Below are 18,752 nucleotides of genomic sequence, written 5' to 3'. Positions count from 1 at the left end.
ACTGGAGCAGCTGCATTTGCGTCTGAATCATAGGCCTCCTCTCTGCCTTTGTCTGACGGGGTCCAATTTAACTTCCTGGAACTGTTAAAAATGTACCATTGTCTTGGCTAGATCAAGGAGAAAAGTTGCATTAAGCTCCGGTAATGACATATTTATTGTCAGTTTTTTCCCCGTATCTATTTTGTAGAGGATGCGGCTTAGCCAGAAGTAGCTCACTGGGTGAAATTCATAGTTAAAAAGCCACGGAGACAGCTTCTTGAGGAAGAGGGTTCAGGAGAACGTGGGCAAGCAAACTGCAGCACTTTCTACGGGTTTGCCGCTTGCCATGACAAGCGCTTCTTGGGAAGGATCCCAGGAACGCGAGCAGCAGCCCTGGCGATCGCTGCCTGTAGCAATTCCAGTAAAACGGAACAGGACACCTCTTCCCCGTGGGGTGCCGGCGTGGGGAATCGACGTCGCTCTGCTTGCTCGCTTTCCTCTCAGCTGTAGAGGAATGGGCCCGTCTGGGTGTCAGGGGCACTGCTTGGCAGATACAGACAGCCTTAGCTCAACGGAGAACGTTGTTTTTAAATAACTGCAGCGTTCAGAGCAGGGATGGTGGTGGTATCAAGAGGGAACGGCTCGGTGCGAACGTTTAAGTAGAACCATCTGCTTTGCCAGGACATTGTCTCTAATTCAGCGGCGAAGGAGACTCCTGGAGTTAAGTAATTGGGAATAGTAGGCTCCTGGCTGGAAAGTGTGCCAACCCTTCTGGCAAAAAGCTGTTAAATCTTTTTTGCTGGCATGTGAAAGTGATTCTGTGCATTAGGGCTCCAAAGACTGTTTAACCCTTGAGGTACTTAAGACATGCAACATTTGTGATCTTGGAACAACATTTGATTGAATGTTGAGAATGAAAAGGGAAGGCTGGTCCCCGTCAAGGTGCCTGGACGGCTCCAAGCCTGACAGCTCTCCGCGGTGTGATCGGCAGTCATCCTACCGTGCCAGTAACAGCCGTGAACAAGGCCTAGGAGCAAACGCATACAAAATGGTGCCTGTTTGAACAGCTAGAGAAGACAAACTTGGAAAACAAAGCGTATGACAAGTGACTTGTGAGAATCGATAGCAGCATGGTAGTTATTGCCCCTTAAAACTAGTGGCTGCCTATCTAAAACGCATCTGAAGGGTAAGTTGTTGCAAAACCCTGTGCCAAGCGCTCAGGACCTGTGGTCACAGGCTTAGCTCTTGTCTTACTCTAGCCCTGTGTCTTAGTGTCAAAACACATGAGGTTTGCTGGCCGGGATGAGGGAACCTTTAACTCTTTTGATGAGAGCACAAGCTGTTAAGCAACTTGCAGTGAATGCAAACACAAACAAGTCAGCACATTGCACCCCGTCCTAGCAGGAGGAAGCTTTGGTCTTCATCCTGTTTGTTTGACTAGTGATCAAAAACATGCTGCTGCTTATGTGCATCTTGAAGCACAGAAAATACTGAGACCCGAGGAAAACTCTTGATTAGACAGTAGTTGCTTCTATCATGTGTATCATGTTCATTCTCTTTATTAAAGTGAAATGGAGGTAGTGCCATCAAAAAGGCTACCAAAAAGTCTCTGTGCAGTTGTCATCTTTCAGTGGTGGTGTGATCAGAGCTGGGCAAAGTTGCCTTCTGGGGCTTTCTTTGACGTGGAGGGGGAAAGGATGCTTCATAACCTTACGGATTTTCTTGTCAGAGGGAGAATGTTGGATCTGAAAGAGTCCTGGCAATTCTGAAGATGAAACAGTTGGATTACAAAACATGTACTTTTTCCATATTTGATTTGGATGGTTTTTAATCTTCCTCAAATTAAAGGGAAATCTCTTGTTTGACCCAAAACAAAATTGTTTTCTTTGGACAGCCAACCAAAAAGTCAACTATGTTCCCAGTGTTAGTCCAGGTTCCCTTGCCAGTAGGGTCTCCATAGCTCTTCTGCCCTGTGTGGTTTCACCAGATGCAGATTAGTCGTGTTACTAAAGTGTTTACAAGAACAGGAGAGTTCAGTGACTTGCTCTAAATTTAGTTCAACTATTACTTCTAGTCTGGTTAAACTCATAAATATTTGTTCGTATCCCACCTCCGTTTTATGGCCATTTGTCCACATCCTGCCTTTTAAGCAATTTGCGGGCAAACACATATTTTGTGAGGTTTAACAAAGCAGAATATAGATTTGCTGGTGTGCAAGGTGAAGCAGAATTTCTGATGCAACTGCAGTGCAGTGGCAAACTTCTCGTCACCGGCTGTCACGAAAGCCCCAGCGTTCGTCTACAAACACGGATGAAGCTGATGTCTTTTAGATCTATATTTTGGTTCTTGCAATCTTCTCTTAGACATACTGTGCTAATTTGGTAGCTAGCCATTCGGCAGGCTGTAGCTGAACTGGGGCTTCTAGGTGCAGTTTGCCCAGCGGTAGTTGGCTCTGGTGGCGTTTTGTACCTGGACTCATTCTGCTATCCAGTGGAGCACAAACCTACAGACCTCTCTGGGGCCTCGTGTCTGTAACAGTGCTGCCAGCTTGATTCTAGATGAGAACCTGCAGTTAGCTGGGTGAAGACCAGGGATTTCTTCTAATTCCTAATTACTGCATGGTGCTCTGGGTCTTCTTTCTTTAATACATGTTATTTTCCCCAGGAAACATGTCGAAAGTGTCAGGGGCTGTGGAAGGAGCACATGAACCTCACCTGTGAGCAACTGGCTGAGAAGGATGACATCAAATATAGGACATCTATGTAAGTGAATTCTGCAGCTGGCAAAAATAGGGGGGTGGATAAACTTGTAATGACTCTAGACAAACCAGCGGATGGGTTGAAGTAAGGAACCCCACTGCTGGTGACCCGTGGAGCCCTAAAATTTTACTGGGTGTCCTTACCTTCAATCAGGGAGGTCCTAGGGATGAGAAAACTGAGTGATCAGAAGGCTTCTAGGGTTTCTTTCTGTGAAAAATACTTGGCAGTGGATCTGAGCAGTAACACAAGCACATGGGAGCGTTGTCACCAGCCCAGACTGTTCCTCTGGCTAGCCCAGTGTCTCACAGGCTGGCACCTGATCGTTCTCAGAAGTGAGAAACCTCTGTTACATGTTGCTTCCCTTTGGTCAGGGGAGAAGGGAGGTGTTGCACAGAAGCAGATTGAGTCAGTAACTAGTTTATTACCCTTTGAAAATCTCACAAAGTGATGAGGCATGATTTGCTCAGCTGCTGCTTTCTAGCTTCGTAGAAGGGGATGTGTTATCTCACGTGTGTTTGTCTCTGCCTTGACCAGTCACGGCTCTTTTTGTAGGAATCTCTATAGAGAGGAGTTATATTTTGAAGTACTGATGTGGAAATCCTGAGTGTTTCCATAAAATCTTTTGAACTCTGATCTCTTTGCTGCAGTAAATGGCAAAATCCTTTGGCTTTAGGAAACAAGTGGAGGTTCAGCCATGGAACTGTGTGTCTAGCGCAGTGAAATAGGACCTGCCTACGTTGCCTGGTCCTTTCCTCTCTGACTTAAAGTCTGTCTGGTACAAGCAGAGGTTGGAAAGCTCTACCAGGGAGGCTGGATGATTGCTACTTGCCCATTCTGTAGTCCATAATTTAGAACAAAAAAAATTTCTACACTCTTAATATGGCTTCTTTCTCTACCACTCCTTTCCCTGCAGGAAAGAGGAGTGAGAGGGAGGAGGAGGGAGTATCATATCCCTAATAAGGGGGGGGAGAATCGGTTTAAAAACCTTTAGCAGAATGTTGCTGTAGATGGATGAGTTTTACTGCATGATACAATAAAGACTTCCTTTTGAAGCCCTGTATAGGGAAAGGGAAGCACAGCTGGAGTTCAGGCCAAACTTCCTGCCTTGCTCAAAGTTTCCAAAAGAAAAATGGCAAAAAAAACCCTGCATCAGCAGCATCCTGTTCGGTAGAGGAGGGAAGAGCAGCTGCAACTCAGAAGATTCAGTCTCAAGTTGACTTTTTTCCTCTCCATTCCTAGTGTTTATCCAAATGGCTGGATGCAGGCCATGCCAGCTATAATTGCATGGAAGCTTTCTGTAGTTGCAGGTCAGCTGAAGTTTTATCTCTAGCTGCTCCTTTTTTTTTTTTTTTTTTTTTTTTTTTTTTTTTTCTCCTGCTTTACTATTCACCACTGCTTTGGCTGTGCTGATGGATCAGTTTGTGGAGCTGCACTGGATTGCTGTTGTGATCCTCCTTAAAATACCTCCCTATCTTCTCCCAAGCATATGCTGGAATTGCAGGCCCACAAAAGTAGTTGGATGGAGGTGCTGGCTAACAAAGATGATCGTTCCCCACTGTCAGGTCAGCACAGCCAAAGGACTTTACTTTCCTCAGTAAAAATGCAGTTCCCTTACTCTTCTGTCATCAAGTTTCAGTTCTCCTACATTGTGAATTAAACTGTAACATGATCTCCTGTGGTCAGAAAATTGGCCCTCAGGATGACGGCTTATATTCTTAAGTCTTTTAATTAAATGGCCAAGGCTTTCCTCCATTTCTGTGCCAAAATGATGTTGCTGTGAGCTGAGCCGTTGCACTGGACCACGCGCCACTCCCAGGCAGTCTCCGGGGGCTGTCCCAGCTTCCCATTTGTGCTCTGTTAGGTTCAGAAGATAGGCTGTGCTATAAAGTAATAACCTCTGGACAACTTATGTAGGGAGTCTTAAGAGAAAGGAAAAGCCCAGTCTCTATGGGAAAGATGTGATTATTTTTAAATTATTCAAATTAAACAAAAAGCAAATAATCCAGAGCATTACAGCCAGGCTCGAAAATATATGGTTGTGGCAACTCGGTAACCGAAGCAGCAGTCAAACATAAAATTAGCTAGCAGATGACAGCAAACAGTTTGCTTCTCCTGAACTTTATCTCCTAGACTGTATTTCTCCACAGTCAAGTCAAGAATCCACGTGGCCTTTGGCCCTTTGACTTTTGGTTTAAATTCTTTCCACACCAGAGCCTGGCCCTGCTGTGTTTTGGCTCGCATGGAAACCAGAACTGAGTCTGTAGAATGCAGTCAGTGATTGACTTTCACTTAATTTGTTCTTGAGTTGTCATGGGTTGGCTCCAAGTGGAGTTGAGCCCAGACCTCCTTGGAACAGCGATGGAGTGGGGGGGTAGCGTAGGAGGAAGGGGGAAGTGGGGAAGAGAGGTGCACTGGGAGAAAGGGAGGTTAAAGTACTGTTGGGATAGTATAACAGTAACTTTACTGCAGACTGGCAAATGCTCATTCTAATTTTTGTCCCTCCTCTTGTGTTGCAGAGAAGAAAAAATGACAGCTGCCCGAATTAGGAAATGCCACAAGTGTGGGACTGGCCTAATTAAATCAGAGGGTTGCAACCGCATGTCCTGTCGCTGTGGTGCTCAGATGTGCTACCTCTGCCGAGCTGCCATTAATGGGTATGACCATTTCTGCCAACACCCTCGGTCACCCGGGGCACCCTGCCAGGACTGTGCAAAGTGCTCTCTCTGGACGGATCCCACAGTAAGTAATGAAAGACTTTCATGAATGATTCGCGCCCTGATTTCAATGCCAGCGTATTGCAGAACACGCTTTCCGCCAAAGGAAAGCTGTTCTTTTTAGATAGCATAAGCTTTTCTCTACTAGGACAGCTAAAACGCACTGGAAACCTGTTCCAGCAGAGTCATGTCTGACCGCAACTGGGGAGTAACTGGTGTTCCCTTAGGAACAGCTCCTCTTGGAGGAGGACTCTGGTTGGAAGTGCTCCGAGCACTGCTCTGGGGGTGTGGAGCTCATGAAAAGAGCTAGCGGGGAGCGTGTGCTAGCAGCAGGCATTGGGATTCCTGGGATTCATTCCTAGTTTTGCAGCTGAGTGGCTGTATGGTCTGGCTTTGCATGTAAGAGCAAGGGGAGTCATGTCTTTCTGGTACCCAATACCTCTTGTTTTTCTGATCATCTGACTGAAGGGTGCAGAGTAAGCAGAAACAGCCCCTGAGAAAAATGCCTGGAAGTCAAAGGTCCAAAGCCCCCAGCACAAAGTTAGGTTTGTGTTGGTTCTCACAGCTGGTGTCAGCATTTGCAAAGGAAGAGCTGAAATGCAGAGTGAGTTGTAAGGGAGGCTGTAGTATGTAACTTAATACTTGGAGCTGTAATACAACTTGGAGCAGTGATGAGCGTGGGATAATTTAGTACAATATCTCTGTAGAGGTCTTCAATACCAGAAACTTGGAGGGAGTGGAGGTAGGAGCAAGGGTTGAATTTCACGATTACAAAAAAGTAGTAGAGTGTGAATCTGCCTTCCCAGGGCTTGTCTGAACTTCGTTTGTTCCCAATGCTGCTCTGCCTACAGCAACCACAACTTGCCAAACTGCTACTGGCCCATCCTTCTGCAGGGAACGTGCATGGTCGTTCGCTTACATAAAGGAAAAGATCCACTCTAAATCTCTCCTTTCTACCCAGAGGCTCTTGGGGATTTCCCAGTGGTTTCCTAACTAGTATATGCATTCTGATTCTGTTCTGCCACCTTTTATTCCCAAATGATTCTATCACTGAGAACCGTTAAATTAAACAGACACCTGCTTCTAGATGTTCCTGCAGCCCCACGTTTCAGAGCCCTGGTTGTGGAGTCCCGAGCGTCCCGTTCCGCTCGTCCCGTTGTCCGTCGGGACGTGATTCAGCATTCGGCAGTGCGAGAGTCCTTTGTTCCCGTGAGGCTGCCGATTGGGCTCGGTAATGGCATTTGTGCAGAGCCAGAGAAAACATGAGGCCCTCTCAAAAAGCTCATACTGTATTTTAAAAATAAATAAATAAACAACACAAAGAGTGCACTGTCACCAGGCCCTCTCCAGCTCTCTAATTAACCAGTGCTGTGGCAAAGAAAAATTTCCCACTGTCAGCAACGAGCTGGCACTGCCTGTGCTTTTTTGGATGACAGAGCATTGGTGGGCTGAGGAGTTGAGGCTGGGTGAGTGTCCTGCCCGCAGTGCAAAGAATAACATGAAACTCAAAATGGAGAACAGTTTGGTTTTAAGGATGATATTATGGCTCATTCCTAAGCTGGTTGATCTGTACTCTAGTATGGGTCATGAAAGCAGGAGTTAACATGGTAGATGTAAGCAGTGGGAGCGCATTTGAATCTTGGGGAAGAAAGAGCAAAAGGCTGTTGTATGAGAACTATCTTGTCCTTTGCCAGGGAAGGTGCCGACCCAATTGACTCTTCCTGCTCCTGCTCTGTAGGCCAGCATGTTGGCATCATTTCTATGTGTTTCTTAACATCTGTTTCATTTTTACTCAAATTTCTCTGTTCTGTTGGTGTCAGTAGAAGGCTAGTGCTGTGTGGTATGGGAAGAGTGTGTATGTTGGGGGCTCACACGTTCGCAGCCATGCTCCTCATGCATGTAAGAATGGAGAAGAGAAGGTGGGGTCATCTCTAGGGAATTTGCAGCCCATCACTTAGAAGCTTCCACTCACCTCCCTATGTTAGGCTCTGCTGCAAACACAGAACCAGAGCGTGGGGTTTTTTTAGTGTGACAGGGCATTTTTGCTCTGTCTTCCTGGAGGCTCTTCAGTCTTCATCTGACTTCTGATGAATACATGTATAACCTCAACTAGAACGGTCTAGAGCGGACCCGTGGCACAGTCGCAGTACCATTGTCCATTCTTATTTCACAGGTGTAAACTTTAGCTCTCTGTTTGAGTTGGATAATTCTGTGCCTTTTGTTAAGAATCTGTTTTGAGTCTTACTCTCCATTATTTAAGGCAGAATTCAATTTCCTTTAAAACAGAGAACCTTTGTTCTTTTCCAAATGTGTAACATTTTCTGCGAGTCTAGAATGATTCTTGAGAACATACAAGTAAATCTATTCATTAGCCTGGGTTAAAAACAAATCAAAGGCAGTCCTCCAGGAACTGCAGCATCTGTTAGTCTTTGTCTCAAATGATCTTGAGAGAATAAAACAGACACTTCAAAATTTCCCAAAATAAAAGGTTAGCTAAAAATCTTGTCCCTGTGCTGTAATCAGACTTGAGTTTAATTAGAAAGTATTGGTGCAGTATTTGCATGTTTTGAGGCAAGCTGCGGGCAGGCTGTGGTCAGCAGCTTCCCGGGTAGCAGGCAGCAATCGTTTAATCGCTGCAGTTCTACAGCTAATCGGTGCCCTGCGCTTCTGTAGGAGGTGAATGCGTGCGAGGAGCTCCGCGCCGTGATCTGCTTGGCCCAAACATCCTTGCGCGTGTGTTCTGCAGCCCATGGTAGCTCTGGCTCGGGCGGCTCTCTGAGCTGTTGCTGGTTATACGATCGGCTGATGTAATATTTCCAGCAACATAGCACAAGGACGGAGTGGTGAGAACTGAATCTGCAAACAGCAAATGCTGGGCCTCAAGGCTGAACCTTCCCCGACTTCTAAATGTCTGTAGCGAACATCAGGCCAATCTTTGCATTTCAGCTGTTTTGTACAAATACCGTGATGCAATTCGACTAATGCATTTTGATTGCTTTGGTAAACCAGATTTTGCTGTCACATGTATTTTTAATTTAATACTCCTCCTCTTTGGACTATCAGTAATATTACAGAGCAGCCTTTTCTTTTGGCTTTAGAGTTTAAGACGTTTTTCAGTAACTCTTATGGCGCTGTAAACAGTCCCAGGCACCCATCATTGAAGTTCAAAGCAGAAGGCTAACCGTTATAAGGTGTTTGCAATTACCCCTCTTTCCAGTATTGTAAACAGAAGACGTTGAGCAAAGACTGTGTTCAGATGCATTAAGGAAATGCATAAAGTGCATAACGCTGACTTCAGTAGATGGAGGGAGGGGAAGCTTGCAGCAGGGGGGGAGCTCCCCCAGATTTAGTTTCTTCATGACACGCTCTAAAATGGCTTGATCGTAAGCACATGGTTAAATTCATGGTATTCACAGAAACCCATCGATAGGGAATGTCTACTGCTAAAATAACGCTGCCTCTCTGAAATGCCGGTGTCCTTCATCCCTGAGCTGGCCCCCTGTTGCTGCAGCCCTGCAGATGCCCTGCTCTGCTTGCAGCACAGGCTGCTCTTATCCCCCGTTTCGTTTCCTGTCGCCAGCATTGCGCATGCAGCAGTCTCCGCCTGTTCTCGCTCAGGCTCTCTGCAGCTGATCTGGGAATGATTTGAAACAAAACCCCTTAGTCTATTGGAAGTCTGTTGTGAAAATCATTTCAAGTTTATTAGTAACGGCTGTGGCCACACGTATGTGAAAAAGAAAGCAGTAAAAGCCAGGAAGGGGGGAGGCTGCGGTGGTAAGCGTGCTTGCAAGCGCTTTCTAAAGGTTGGGGTGGGGAGCACAGCCCAGGAATAGCTGCCAGGTCCCTAGTTTCCCTTCTTCCAGGAGGCAGGCAGCCGTTCTCCTGTGACACTTAATATTAAGGAAGATACCAAAAAACGTAATAGATTTGGAAAAAAAAAAAAAAAAGAAAAAAAAAAAGAAAAAGAAAAGCTTTATCGATAGCGTTTTTGTTCTGAGCAGAAGAGGTTTTATTTGAGGGCTTTATCTCTGTGCGGCTTGCGGAGCTTCCTCTTTATCCTCTGCCGCTCTGTTTGCCCTTTCCTGATGGACTGCTTTGTTTTTCCGGCCGCTTTCTTTGTGCGCAGGCAGAGCATTGCGCAGATGCTGGATGCTCTTTCTCTAAGAGCATTGTTGAAATTTGCCTCCCACTTGTTGCAGTGAAAAGGTGCTTTGCTTAGCAACCAAGCCCAGCTCTTTATTTAATCCGTCCACGGACCGCCATGAGCTGAGGCAGAGCCACCCTTTCGGCTGTGATTGGCTCCGTGCTCTCCGCATTCCCCGAATTCAACGGGAGATGGCTGCAAGGAAAACCCTTCTGTATCCCAAAGCGTAACCAGATCCTTCTGCATCCGTTGGATTGCAAAGGAAGACCAGTGAGCTAATGGCCACCTCACTGAGTCGCGTGCGTTTTTTTTGGTCCATGGGATTCAGGGTGGATCTGCAGAAAGCATCTTGTTACCTGTCTGGGGGAAAAGCTCAGTCCTGTATTGCCGTTTAAAAAGCAGAGTCTAATCTTATCCATTTTATGGAGTGCTTGCAGATAAGGAACGCAAATGCATCTCGTCTCCTTTGCCTTTTGTGCCTGGCCACCTCCCCTCTCCTGCGATGCCGTGGAGCACGGGAAGGGCCGCGCTATCGCGCTGCCCCGTGCCTTCCCTTGCGGGAAGGGGGCCAGGTCGCCTCCCTGCATGGAAAGTGGGCGGTCTGGCTGGTGCTGAGAACCCCCTCGAGCTTTTTTGGGTGTGTGGGTCAGCCTGTGAACAGGCTATTAAAATTACAACCTGATTTTCTACTAAGGGACTTGAACCCACTCAGGAAAGTGGACATATAAGGCTTTCTGCACTGCAAAAACATCACTGTTGTACCTGGTGAATCTTTGCAGCACTGAGACTTGTTCTTACTTTTTAATTTTGACCTGTGCCAGTGCAGTATGTAAGAGCAGAGCTTGTGGCATTAGATTTCCCTCATGAGTATGTCCTAAAATTACCTTACGTATTTGTGTACAACAGCTTTTTGTTCCAGCTAGAACATGGATCTTTCCGAAGTCCTACAGGTATTGAACTGCGTGCATTGATGACTTGCCAAATGTAATGCCAGGCTTTGATTATAAGTAGGAAGGTGCACAGTGTAGTGTATTTTTCTTTATGTTAAGACTCCACTTTATCAGAAACTGATGCAAAAACTTCTAGGTCGAAGCTTGGTATGTGGGATTAAGTATAAATACCTCTTAAGGTGTATTTTTTCTTTTGGGAAGCTATCAGCAGTGAAGCAGCAAAGCTGGTAGCTTGTATTCTTGGTTTCTTGTGCCCTTGCTCTGGTCTGCGCTGCGGCTGCCTCCTGGGTCAATTCCTTTTGGAGCAGGACCCTAATCCGTGAGGCCGTCGGGGACATGGGGCCCATCTAGCCCTGGCTGCGAGGAAGGCAGAATAGCGAATCTCCTCGTCCGTAGTACGTGAAGGCGGCTGGCTGGCCGGGCACCCTCTGGGCAGAGCCTCAGGCTGCTGGGCTTGTCATCGTTGCCCTCCAGGTGTGTCGTCGTCGCTCCAGGCTTGCAGTCATCTGGATTTTTTTTGCCTCCAGGGCATGCTGCGAGGCTCGTGCGCGCTCGGAGATCAAGAGCGGATAGGGTGGGACAGGGATCTCTGGCAGCAGTGGGTAAAGCTGATCTGTTGGACGTTGTCCCTGCGAGACGGACGTTGTGTTGGGGCACTAGCGGTTGGGGTTGCTGTTTCGCATTCGCCCCGCGCTCTGGGAGCTGCAGGGTTGGAGTCGGGGCTGCTTTGGGTGCCCCCGGCCCCAGCGGGCAGTTGGCTGGCGTTAGCCTGGAGGCCAGCTGCAGTTTAAACAGCGGGGAGGAGGGCGAGCAGCCCTCGCCGCAGGAGGATCTCATAAAGCAGGCGCTGTTGGGGTGTCCGGTTCCTCAGGCATCCAAGGACTGACTGGTACCAACAGCTGGACTTGCAGAGGCTGCAACAGAAGGGGACGTTCAGCGAGTCAGCCTGGCTCCGAGCTCGCTGGTTCACAGCGTCTGGGCTGATTCTGTGCCGTGGCAGAACGGAAAGCACCCTTTCGGGGAGTTATCCCAGGACTCGGACCAGAGCAGAAGCTGCTAGTAAGAAGGGACCCTTCTGCGTGTTTCTAGATTTTAAGGTGAGAATTATGCCTTTGCAAGAGGGAAGGAGATAGGACGCTGTTCAGTTGAAGATAAAATATTCCTTTTTTTTATTTATCATGTAATTAAAAAAAATGGAGGTGCATTTTTCTGGTTTGTTGGGAGGACTTGAAAGCTTTTGGCCACCCATTGAGAGAGCTGCTTGGAAAGTAAAGGACTGCAGGATGTTTGGTTGCCTGTTGCTGAGCATGCCCAGGTTGTGTTGTTCTCCAGCCAGGGAAACTAGCAATCTGATACTTGGAGGGTAATTAGAAGTTCTGTATAGGCTCAGAAGAGCCATTCTTCAGCCCTTTTTATGGAGGGAGATAGGCTATAATTAACAGTCCATGGAAGCAGCCTGTTTGGGGGGGGGGAAAAGCACCTACTGGAAAGTCTTAATTTTAACCAATGACTCAAAGAATAATCAAAGAGAGGGAAGTATTGAGTTTGGCTTTCTGCAGATTAAGATAACTTTGGTCTCCCAGGGAAACCTTATCTGGTAGGTGAAGGAGGGGGATGTCTTAGCAAGCTTCCCAGGCGTTGCTGCTAGACATGTACAGGACTGTGAGATTGGAGTTAAGAAGCTGACTAGACTTAAGGTAATGTCAGCATGGCTACATGCATGAAGCATGTTTTATAAGCTAGTCCCAGAGCACTCTTCAAAATAGAGGATATTTTCCACATTGAGAGTGTTCAGGAAGAAATTTATGAGTTTTGGCAATCTTGGAAATATGTTGAATTAAAACTAGGCAGAGTCTTGCACATTGTGGAGTATGTAGGACTTGGAATTTCTCTCCTGTTCCACTCTTAGCGTTTGCAAATGGACTGCTGAAGCAAACCAAATGCTCCTTCAGATGCCCAGATAAGCCCAGGCTGCTTGGTGCAAGCGTTCTGTGTCATGAAGCAGCTCCTGTTATTGGCCTTTGTTCCTAACTAACATCAAGTGCAGACGTTGTCCAGGAAGCTCAACTATTCTCATTTGTCTTCAGAAACGCCAGGTAGTGTTTCATCCCAGAGAATGCAAGGCAGAGAATGCAAGGCAAAGAATGAAGCCCTGCAAAGAGCAGAAAGACCACTGTTGCCATCGGTGTACGTGTGCCAGAAGCATCTGCTGCCTGGCACTGAAAGGGAGTTGTGACTTCAGTTATTTGGTGTGATTTTTATTACCTTGATAGCTGTTGTGCTGCAACAAAAACTCATTTTTCGCAGCCACTCTTGGGAGTGGGTAGGTGATGTGGAAGCAAAAATTGGAGCAATTCTCTGGTTTTGTGCCAGTATTAGAATGGCTTTGCTTGAGGTTTGAGAGCTGCCTGGCCCTGTGGGTGGTTGGCGCTGAGGCCTGTTCCTCCAGGCATGCTTTTCTAGCTCAGGACTTGCATAGTCTTCTGAGGCTGTCTTTGTCCATCCTGCTCTCTTGATCTAACAGAAGGTAGTGTAAATGCAAGCTCTGTAGACACCTGCAGCCACCTCAGGATTACCTGCTTTGTTAGGTCCTGCTGTTACTAGCTTGGGTTGAAAAAAAATGAGGAAGATGATGGACTGGAGGATGCTTTCAGTTCCTGGCTTGCTTCTGTATTCTCTTTGAGCAACAGGTTTGAATATTTTTACTAAAAACTTCTAGATGGACATTAAAAGAAACATATTAGGATTTATATCCTCCTCAAAGTTACAGATAAGATCTAAATGGCCTTGTTACAGCACCACTTAGCTACTAGAGCCAGGATTTAAGTTGTGTTAATTCCAGCTGTTGGGCCAAAAACTGTAGAAGTGCTAGCATAGTGTAAATATTTAATAGACTATTGCCATTTAAAAGATTAACAGCTCTCCTGCAACTCTTTGGTTGTGTGGAGCTGGGTTGCTGTTCTCTGGTTTCTATCAACCCAATGAATTTTAGCACTGAACTCCTGGAAAGCTGATCTAAGCCTCGTAGTCATACTTCGTACGGTATACTTGTGCTGCTGTCCCCTATTGCAGCCTTACCCTGTCACTAAACCTAGGTCAACTCCCAAATGAGAACTGTTTGGCTCAATTTATTTTTTGCAGGAGGTAGAGGGAGTGGGCAAGCACATGCCGAAAAGCAAGCAGCAGTGATGAGAGAATGGAAACTTGCTGCAGCAGAAGTTAGCCTGCTGACTTTTTATACTCTTAATTTTAGGAAGATGATGAGAAGATAATCCAAGAGATTCAGAAAGAGGCTGAAGAGGAGCAAAGGAAGAAAAATGGAGGTAAGTCACAATCTTTATCTGTAACTAGAGATCAGACTGAAGATGACAGGAGAGCACGTGGTTGCTGGCTGCTGACAAATTTCTGGTTCTTTGACTTCTTCCCAAGGTGCAGCCGCTTGCAAGCTGCTTCTCGGTAGTGCCGTGCTGCACCATGCTTCACTGGGAGCTTGCTCCAGAGAAGAGTGCGAGCCCCCATCCCCTCCCTGCTGTGGGAACCACTTCAACTTTAGAAGTGCTGTTGCTTGCAGGCCCTTAGCTGGGAACATAGGGAGACACGAGGCTTGTGTCCAAGGCACAAGGGGTATCGTGCACGAGCAGACCTGTGTCTCCTCTCCGCTTGGTGAAGTAGCTGAAGGGCAGAGTAACCTCTGTGCTTTGTGGTGGGGGTACCGGGGCATACAAGGGGCAGCTCTGCACCCTCGCAAGCAGGATTTATTCCCCGTTTGTGCTGCTGAAAGTAGCCAGCCTGGCCTGTGCCTGGTGGTACCTGGAAGGCAGGAGGGAGCATGAGCGGCAAACTGAGATGCCGCCAGGAGTGTGCTGGAGAAGGGCATGGAAGGTGCCACTAGCAAGCTTAAAACTCACTGAGCTTGGCCTACAGTCTTGTTTGTAGGACAACTGGTTCTTTTTTCCCTCCCTCCACAGAGAACAGTTTCAAGCGGATCGGCCCACCTGTGGAAAAGCCCATGGAGAAGATCCAGAGAGTTGAAGTCATCCCCAGACCTGTTCCTCAGAACCTCCATCAGCCCCGAATGCCTCCTTACCCCTTTGTGCACCCTCCCTTCCCGCTGCCTCCTGTCCGTCCCATGTACAATAACATCCCCCTCAACATAGGCCCTATCCCTGCCCCCTACGTGCCCCCCTTGCCTAACATGAGGGTGAACTATGATTTTCCCCAGATCAACGTTCAGCTGGAGCACAACTTGCCTATGCACTTTGGCCCTCAGCCTCGACACCGGTTCTGACCTGGTTCAAATGGCACTCGGAGTAGAGTCACTGCAGGGCAAAGCCACCCCCGTAATCCCAGCCCTCTTCCTGCTTCGGCCACTCTCGTTTTAGCCAGCTGCAAGGGGAACTGCTCTGTCTCACACGTACCTGCACAGCACCCATATCTGTAGCTTCTCTTTGCAATCAGACGTTTTGACCTGTGCTGGAACAGGGCTTGGTGCTGCATTTCCAAGAGTCTCTTCCTGTGCTAGGCATCCAGATGCTTTGGTTTGGCAAAACCCGAGGGAAGGTGGCATTTGTGGAACACAGGGATGCAGCTGTTCCTTGGGGGCAGCACAGCTTTCCAAAAATCCTGCCTTTCTTTCGGCTAGAGCAGCTGCCACATGGTCAAGGCTGAGCCCTGGGGAAAGGGAAGGGAGGCTTGGCGTCTGAGTAAGACCTTCAGTAACAAAATACCTGGACTCGGCTGCCCCAGCCTTCTGCCTGGAAAGCAGCGTGATGCTGGGGTTCAGAGATAATGATATTTCCATGTTTTCCAGTAGTCTTGTCACCTGCTATCATTCCCCAGCAGAAAAGTGTTGAAAACAACTAAAACTAGCATATTGGACATTTATCACCCTGCAAGGGGGAGTCGTGGGGTGCAGAAGGCATCTTGTTGCCAGGTACTGCTCAGATCGTGGTAGGAGGCCCAGAGCCGTGTTCTGTCTCAGGGCTTTAAGAAGTAACAAGACTTGGGCACCTTAATTTTGGAAAACTGAAATTACCCCCTTCAAAGGCTTCAATTTTTTCCCCAAAGGTGGGTGCCTCGCAGCTTCCAAAATGTGGCCTTGGGTTTGTTCTGATCTGGGCATCCCGAATCCCCGTCTGCTTCTGGCAGCAGTTGCCGCACGGTCGGTAGAAGCCCCCGGAGCATCGGTTGCATACTTCCTTACAGAACTGCTTGGGCAGATACCCAGTTAGGTGTGTAAACAGTTGAGTGCTGTGTGCGCTGTTGCATAAATTAGTAACTACCTGTGTAGTTATGCACGCGGGCAGCTGTAAGCCTAGAGCCTCCTGTTCGTTAGGATCGCTGCGAACGAACAGGCGACCGTTGTCTTGGGCTGTAGGAAGCCGGCTGCTTCCGATATGTTTAATAATGTCTGAAAACGTGTATTTTGGTTTAATTGGCTTCAGAAGATTGTGTTAAAAGGCAAACGTAAGTACTGCTGGGCTTAGGAAGTGAGGATTTAGGAAAAGCAAGCCTGCCTTGCGAGAAGTAGAGGGGTGTGATAGCTGCCTGAGCTGACCGGAGGTGCTGAGCCTGGCAGAAGAGCGTCGATGCAGAGCCCGTTCTGCCTGGCTGCTGCTGTACGGTGTCGTGCAGCCCCTGCTTTGGAAGGGCGAGCGGCTGGAGGGGGAAAATCTCCTCCCGGAAATGTTGGACTGGTTTTCACTGGTCCAAGTGTGCAGCATTTCCCTGAATTTTGGTCTGCGCTGTATCCTGCTCTTCCCTGCTGAGAACTGGCTCAGCTCGCTTCCCGTCTGTGGGTTTTTTTTTTTTTTTTTCCTTCTCTCCTGTATATTAATATCCAGGTGTCTATTGGACTGTTTGGATTTTAGGTTAAAAACTCCCTGCCTCTGCCTCTTGACTTCTGTCAAATCCTCCCTAGCCTGCGGCGCCCCATAACCGCTCGGGCGCTGAGCGAGCCGCGGGCTGAGGAGGGGGCCGAGCGGGGCCCTCGGTGGGACGGTCCCCGAGGGAGAGGCGGCCTCGGCCGCGGCAGCGGCGTCGGTGCCGCTGGGATGGCTTCGCAGAAGGGACTTCCCCGCTTTTTGGAGCGGGCGCAGCAATTTCTGCCCTCTCTGACGCTTCCCACGGACGGGAGCGCGCCCCGGGAAGCGATCTGTTCCCGTTCCCCACTACCGGTGTCTCTAGCATTAATAACCGAGTGGATATTCACTTGCTGCTATTATTTTTTTTAATTTATTTCTGGAAGTAGTCCAGGAGCCGTAGTGGCTTCTCGATTGCTGCTCAGCTGGGTTTTAGCCAGGTTTCAATCCTACCTTATACCAAGGCACTCCTGGAGGAGGCAGGAGCGGTGGTGTCGCGCCGGATTTGGCAGAGGGTTGTGCCGACAGACTGGCCCTGCTGGGTGGGCTCTGATTTTACCCAGAGTTGTGGTCAGAGCAAGCGGGCTCTCGCCGTTCGAGAAGGGCGACCCTGTCCTTAAACACTTGGTCTCGCAGGCCGGCATGGACTGAGTTTTCCAGGCCTTCTCCGTGGCTGGGTCGCGCGTGTGGGTTGGTGAGCCGCCGAGGTAGGTTGAACAGCCGGGGGTCAGCTCAGCTGCTCCGCTGGGAGCCCCAGCTGTGGCGCAAACCGGCCCATGGAAGAACCTCTTCCACCCCGTGCACCAGGCACGAGTGCTTTAAACGCAGCTGGAACAGAAGACGTCTCCCGGAAGGAAGTCGGTAACGCCAGGTCTTCCCGAGTCTCGGGCCGGTGTCTGTGGATAACACGCTGCTGTAATCCGGGTCTGAGCTGGCAGCGAGGACAACCAGCTCTGTGCTTCCCTGCTTGGCCCCAGCTGGTCGCTTGACTTCATCTGGTGTCTGGCTTGCACGGTGAAACCGAAGTGGGAGGGTGGTCTCGCGCGGAGGAGCGGGTTCGTTGCGCTGCCCCTTCTCGCAGTTGGCATGTGGTTAAAAACGCTCTTCGAGCACGAGCTCCTGGAGGCCGTGTTGTGCCGGTGCCGCAGGAGTTCGTCTTGCCTTGTGTGCGCTGGGGAGGAAGAGTCTCCTCCCGCTGGCCCAGGCAGCGCCGATGAGGACGGCGGAGCTGAGAGCGCTAGTGCAGATCGTGGTGTAATCCAGCCTTTTCACGTGTGCGTCTTTGGATACACAGCTCTCCGGAGCTGAGCCTTGGCGGAGGGGAAGAGCGCGAAGGTGGAAGGAGGAACAGCAAGTAGAGTCGCAAGGGAAGCGCCGTGCCCAGGTCCGCCTTCGCGGCCGGGCTCGGCGCTGCCGCGCTGCTGGGTCGTCCCTGGCCTCTCCCCACGAAGAGCCTTCGCGGAAGGTGGGTTCAGGTTCAGCACGTCCGTTTGAGCGTGTTCTGCTGCTCTGGAGCAATGGCCAGGGTCTTGGGAAAGTCTTGTGGAGTTGGGAGGAGAGAAACATTCCCCATGTATCCCTGGCAAAAATGATGAGCTTATCTGGCATCTGAGAGGAGAGAAATCCATACTTGGTGCGTTCATGTCCTTTACGCAGCTCCTGTGAGCACAGAGCGCTGCTTAGCTCCACATCCAGCCCGTGGGCTGCCTTTGGGCTCCTGCTCTGTCTGTGTCAGTGCTTCTCTTGCCAAGAAAATACTCAAAAAGAGTCACGTTGTTAAAAGCTTTGACTAAAATTCGCTCCGCGGCCCAAGGAGAGTGTGGCTGCCCCTGCCTGCTAACGCGAGAGGCTCTGAGCAGTTGTGGGCTCTGATACCAGTTGGGTTCACACTGATGTGTACAAGAGCATTACTCTTCCTGCACAACCAACAGGGAAAAAAAAAAGGTGTTTTGGATTCTACATCCAACCCCTGTTCTGCCGTGCAGCCCCTTAAATCCATTGCCCTTTAAAGGGAGACGGGGAGGTTGCTGTGCCTGGGTAGATCTTGTAACAGGTACTTAACGTGGTTAATTGCAGTGTCCCATTTTACTTGCCTTAAAGGTGGAGAGAGAAACTTAGTATTTGCACTTAGCAAAACATTATATTAAAAGAAAAGAAACCCTGTAAAGATGTGCATGTTCTGCAACTTTGTATAACAATAGCCGAAAATAAATAGGTGGTTTATTAAAAGAATATTTTTCTTTACCTTCTGGTAGTAAACTGTTCTAATATTCAGTGTGTAAAAAGTTCCTGTATTATATTGTAATTTGAATTTTTGTAAATAAATTTGTGCACTCTGGCTTTCA

General features: G+C 48.5%; 1 protein-coding gene across 1 annotated transcript in view; it reads left to right on the top strand.

The window, feature by feature from the left end:
* The window catches only part of RNF216 (ring finger protein 216), an 83,324-nt gene extending 64,572 nt beyond the window's left edge, over positions 1–18,752 (top strand). Inside the window, exons 14-17 of the mRNA XM_062588423.1 lie at positions 2,644–2,741; positions 5,255–5,477; positions 13,800–13,869; positions 14,515–18,752. Coding sequence (XP_062444407.1) covers positions 2,644–2,741; positions 5,255–5,477; positions 13,800–13,869; positions 14,515–14,834 — 711 coding nt within the window. The 3' untranslated portion in view covers positions 14,835–18,752. The remainder of the gene's footprint in view (positions 1–2,643; positions 2,742–5,254; positions 5,478–13,799; positions 13,870–14,514) is intronic.

This window comes from Rhea pennata, chromosome 15, assembly GCF_028389875.1.
Source record: "Rhea pennata isolate bPtePen1 chromosome 15, bPtePen1.pri, whole genome shotgun sequence".
Taxonomy (NCBI): Eukaryota; Metazoa; Chordata; class Aves; order Rheiformes; family Rheidae; genus Rhea; species Rhea pennata.
This window is presented reverse-complemented; position numbering and strand designations above follow the sequence as displayed.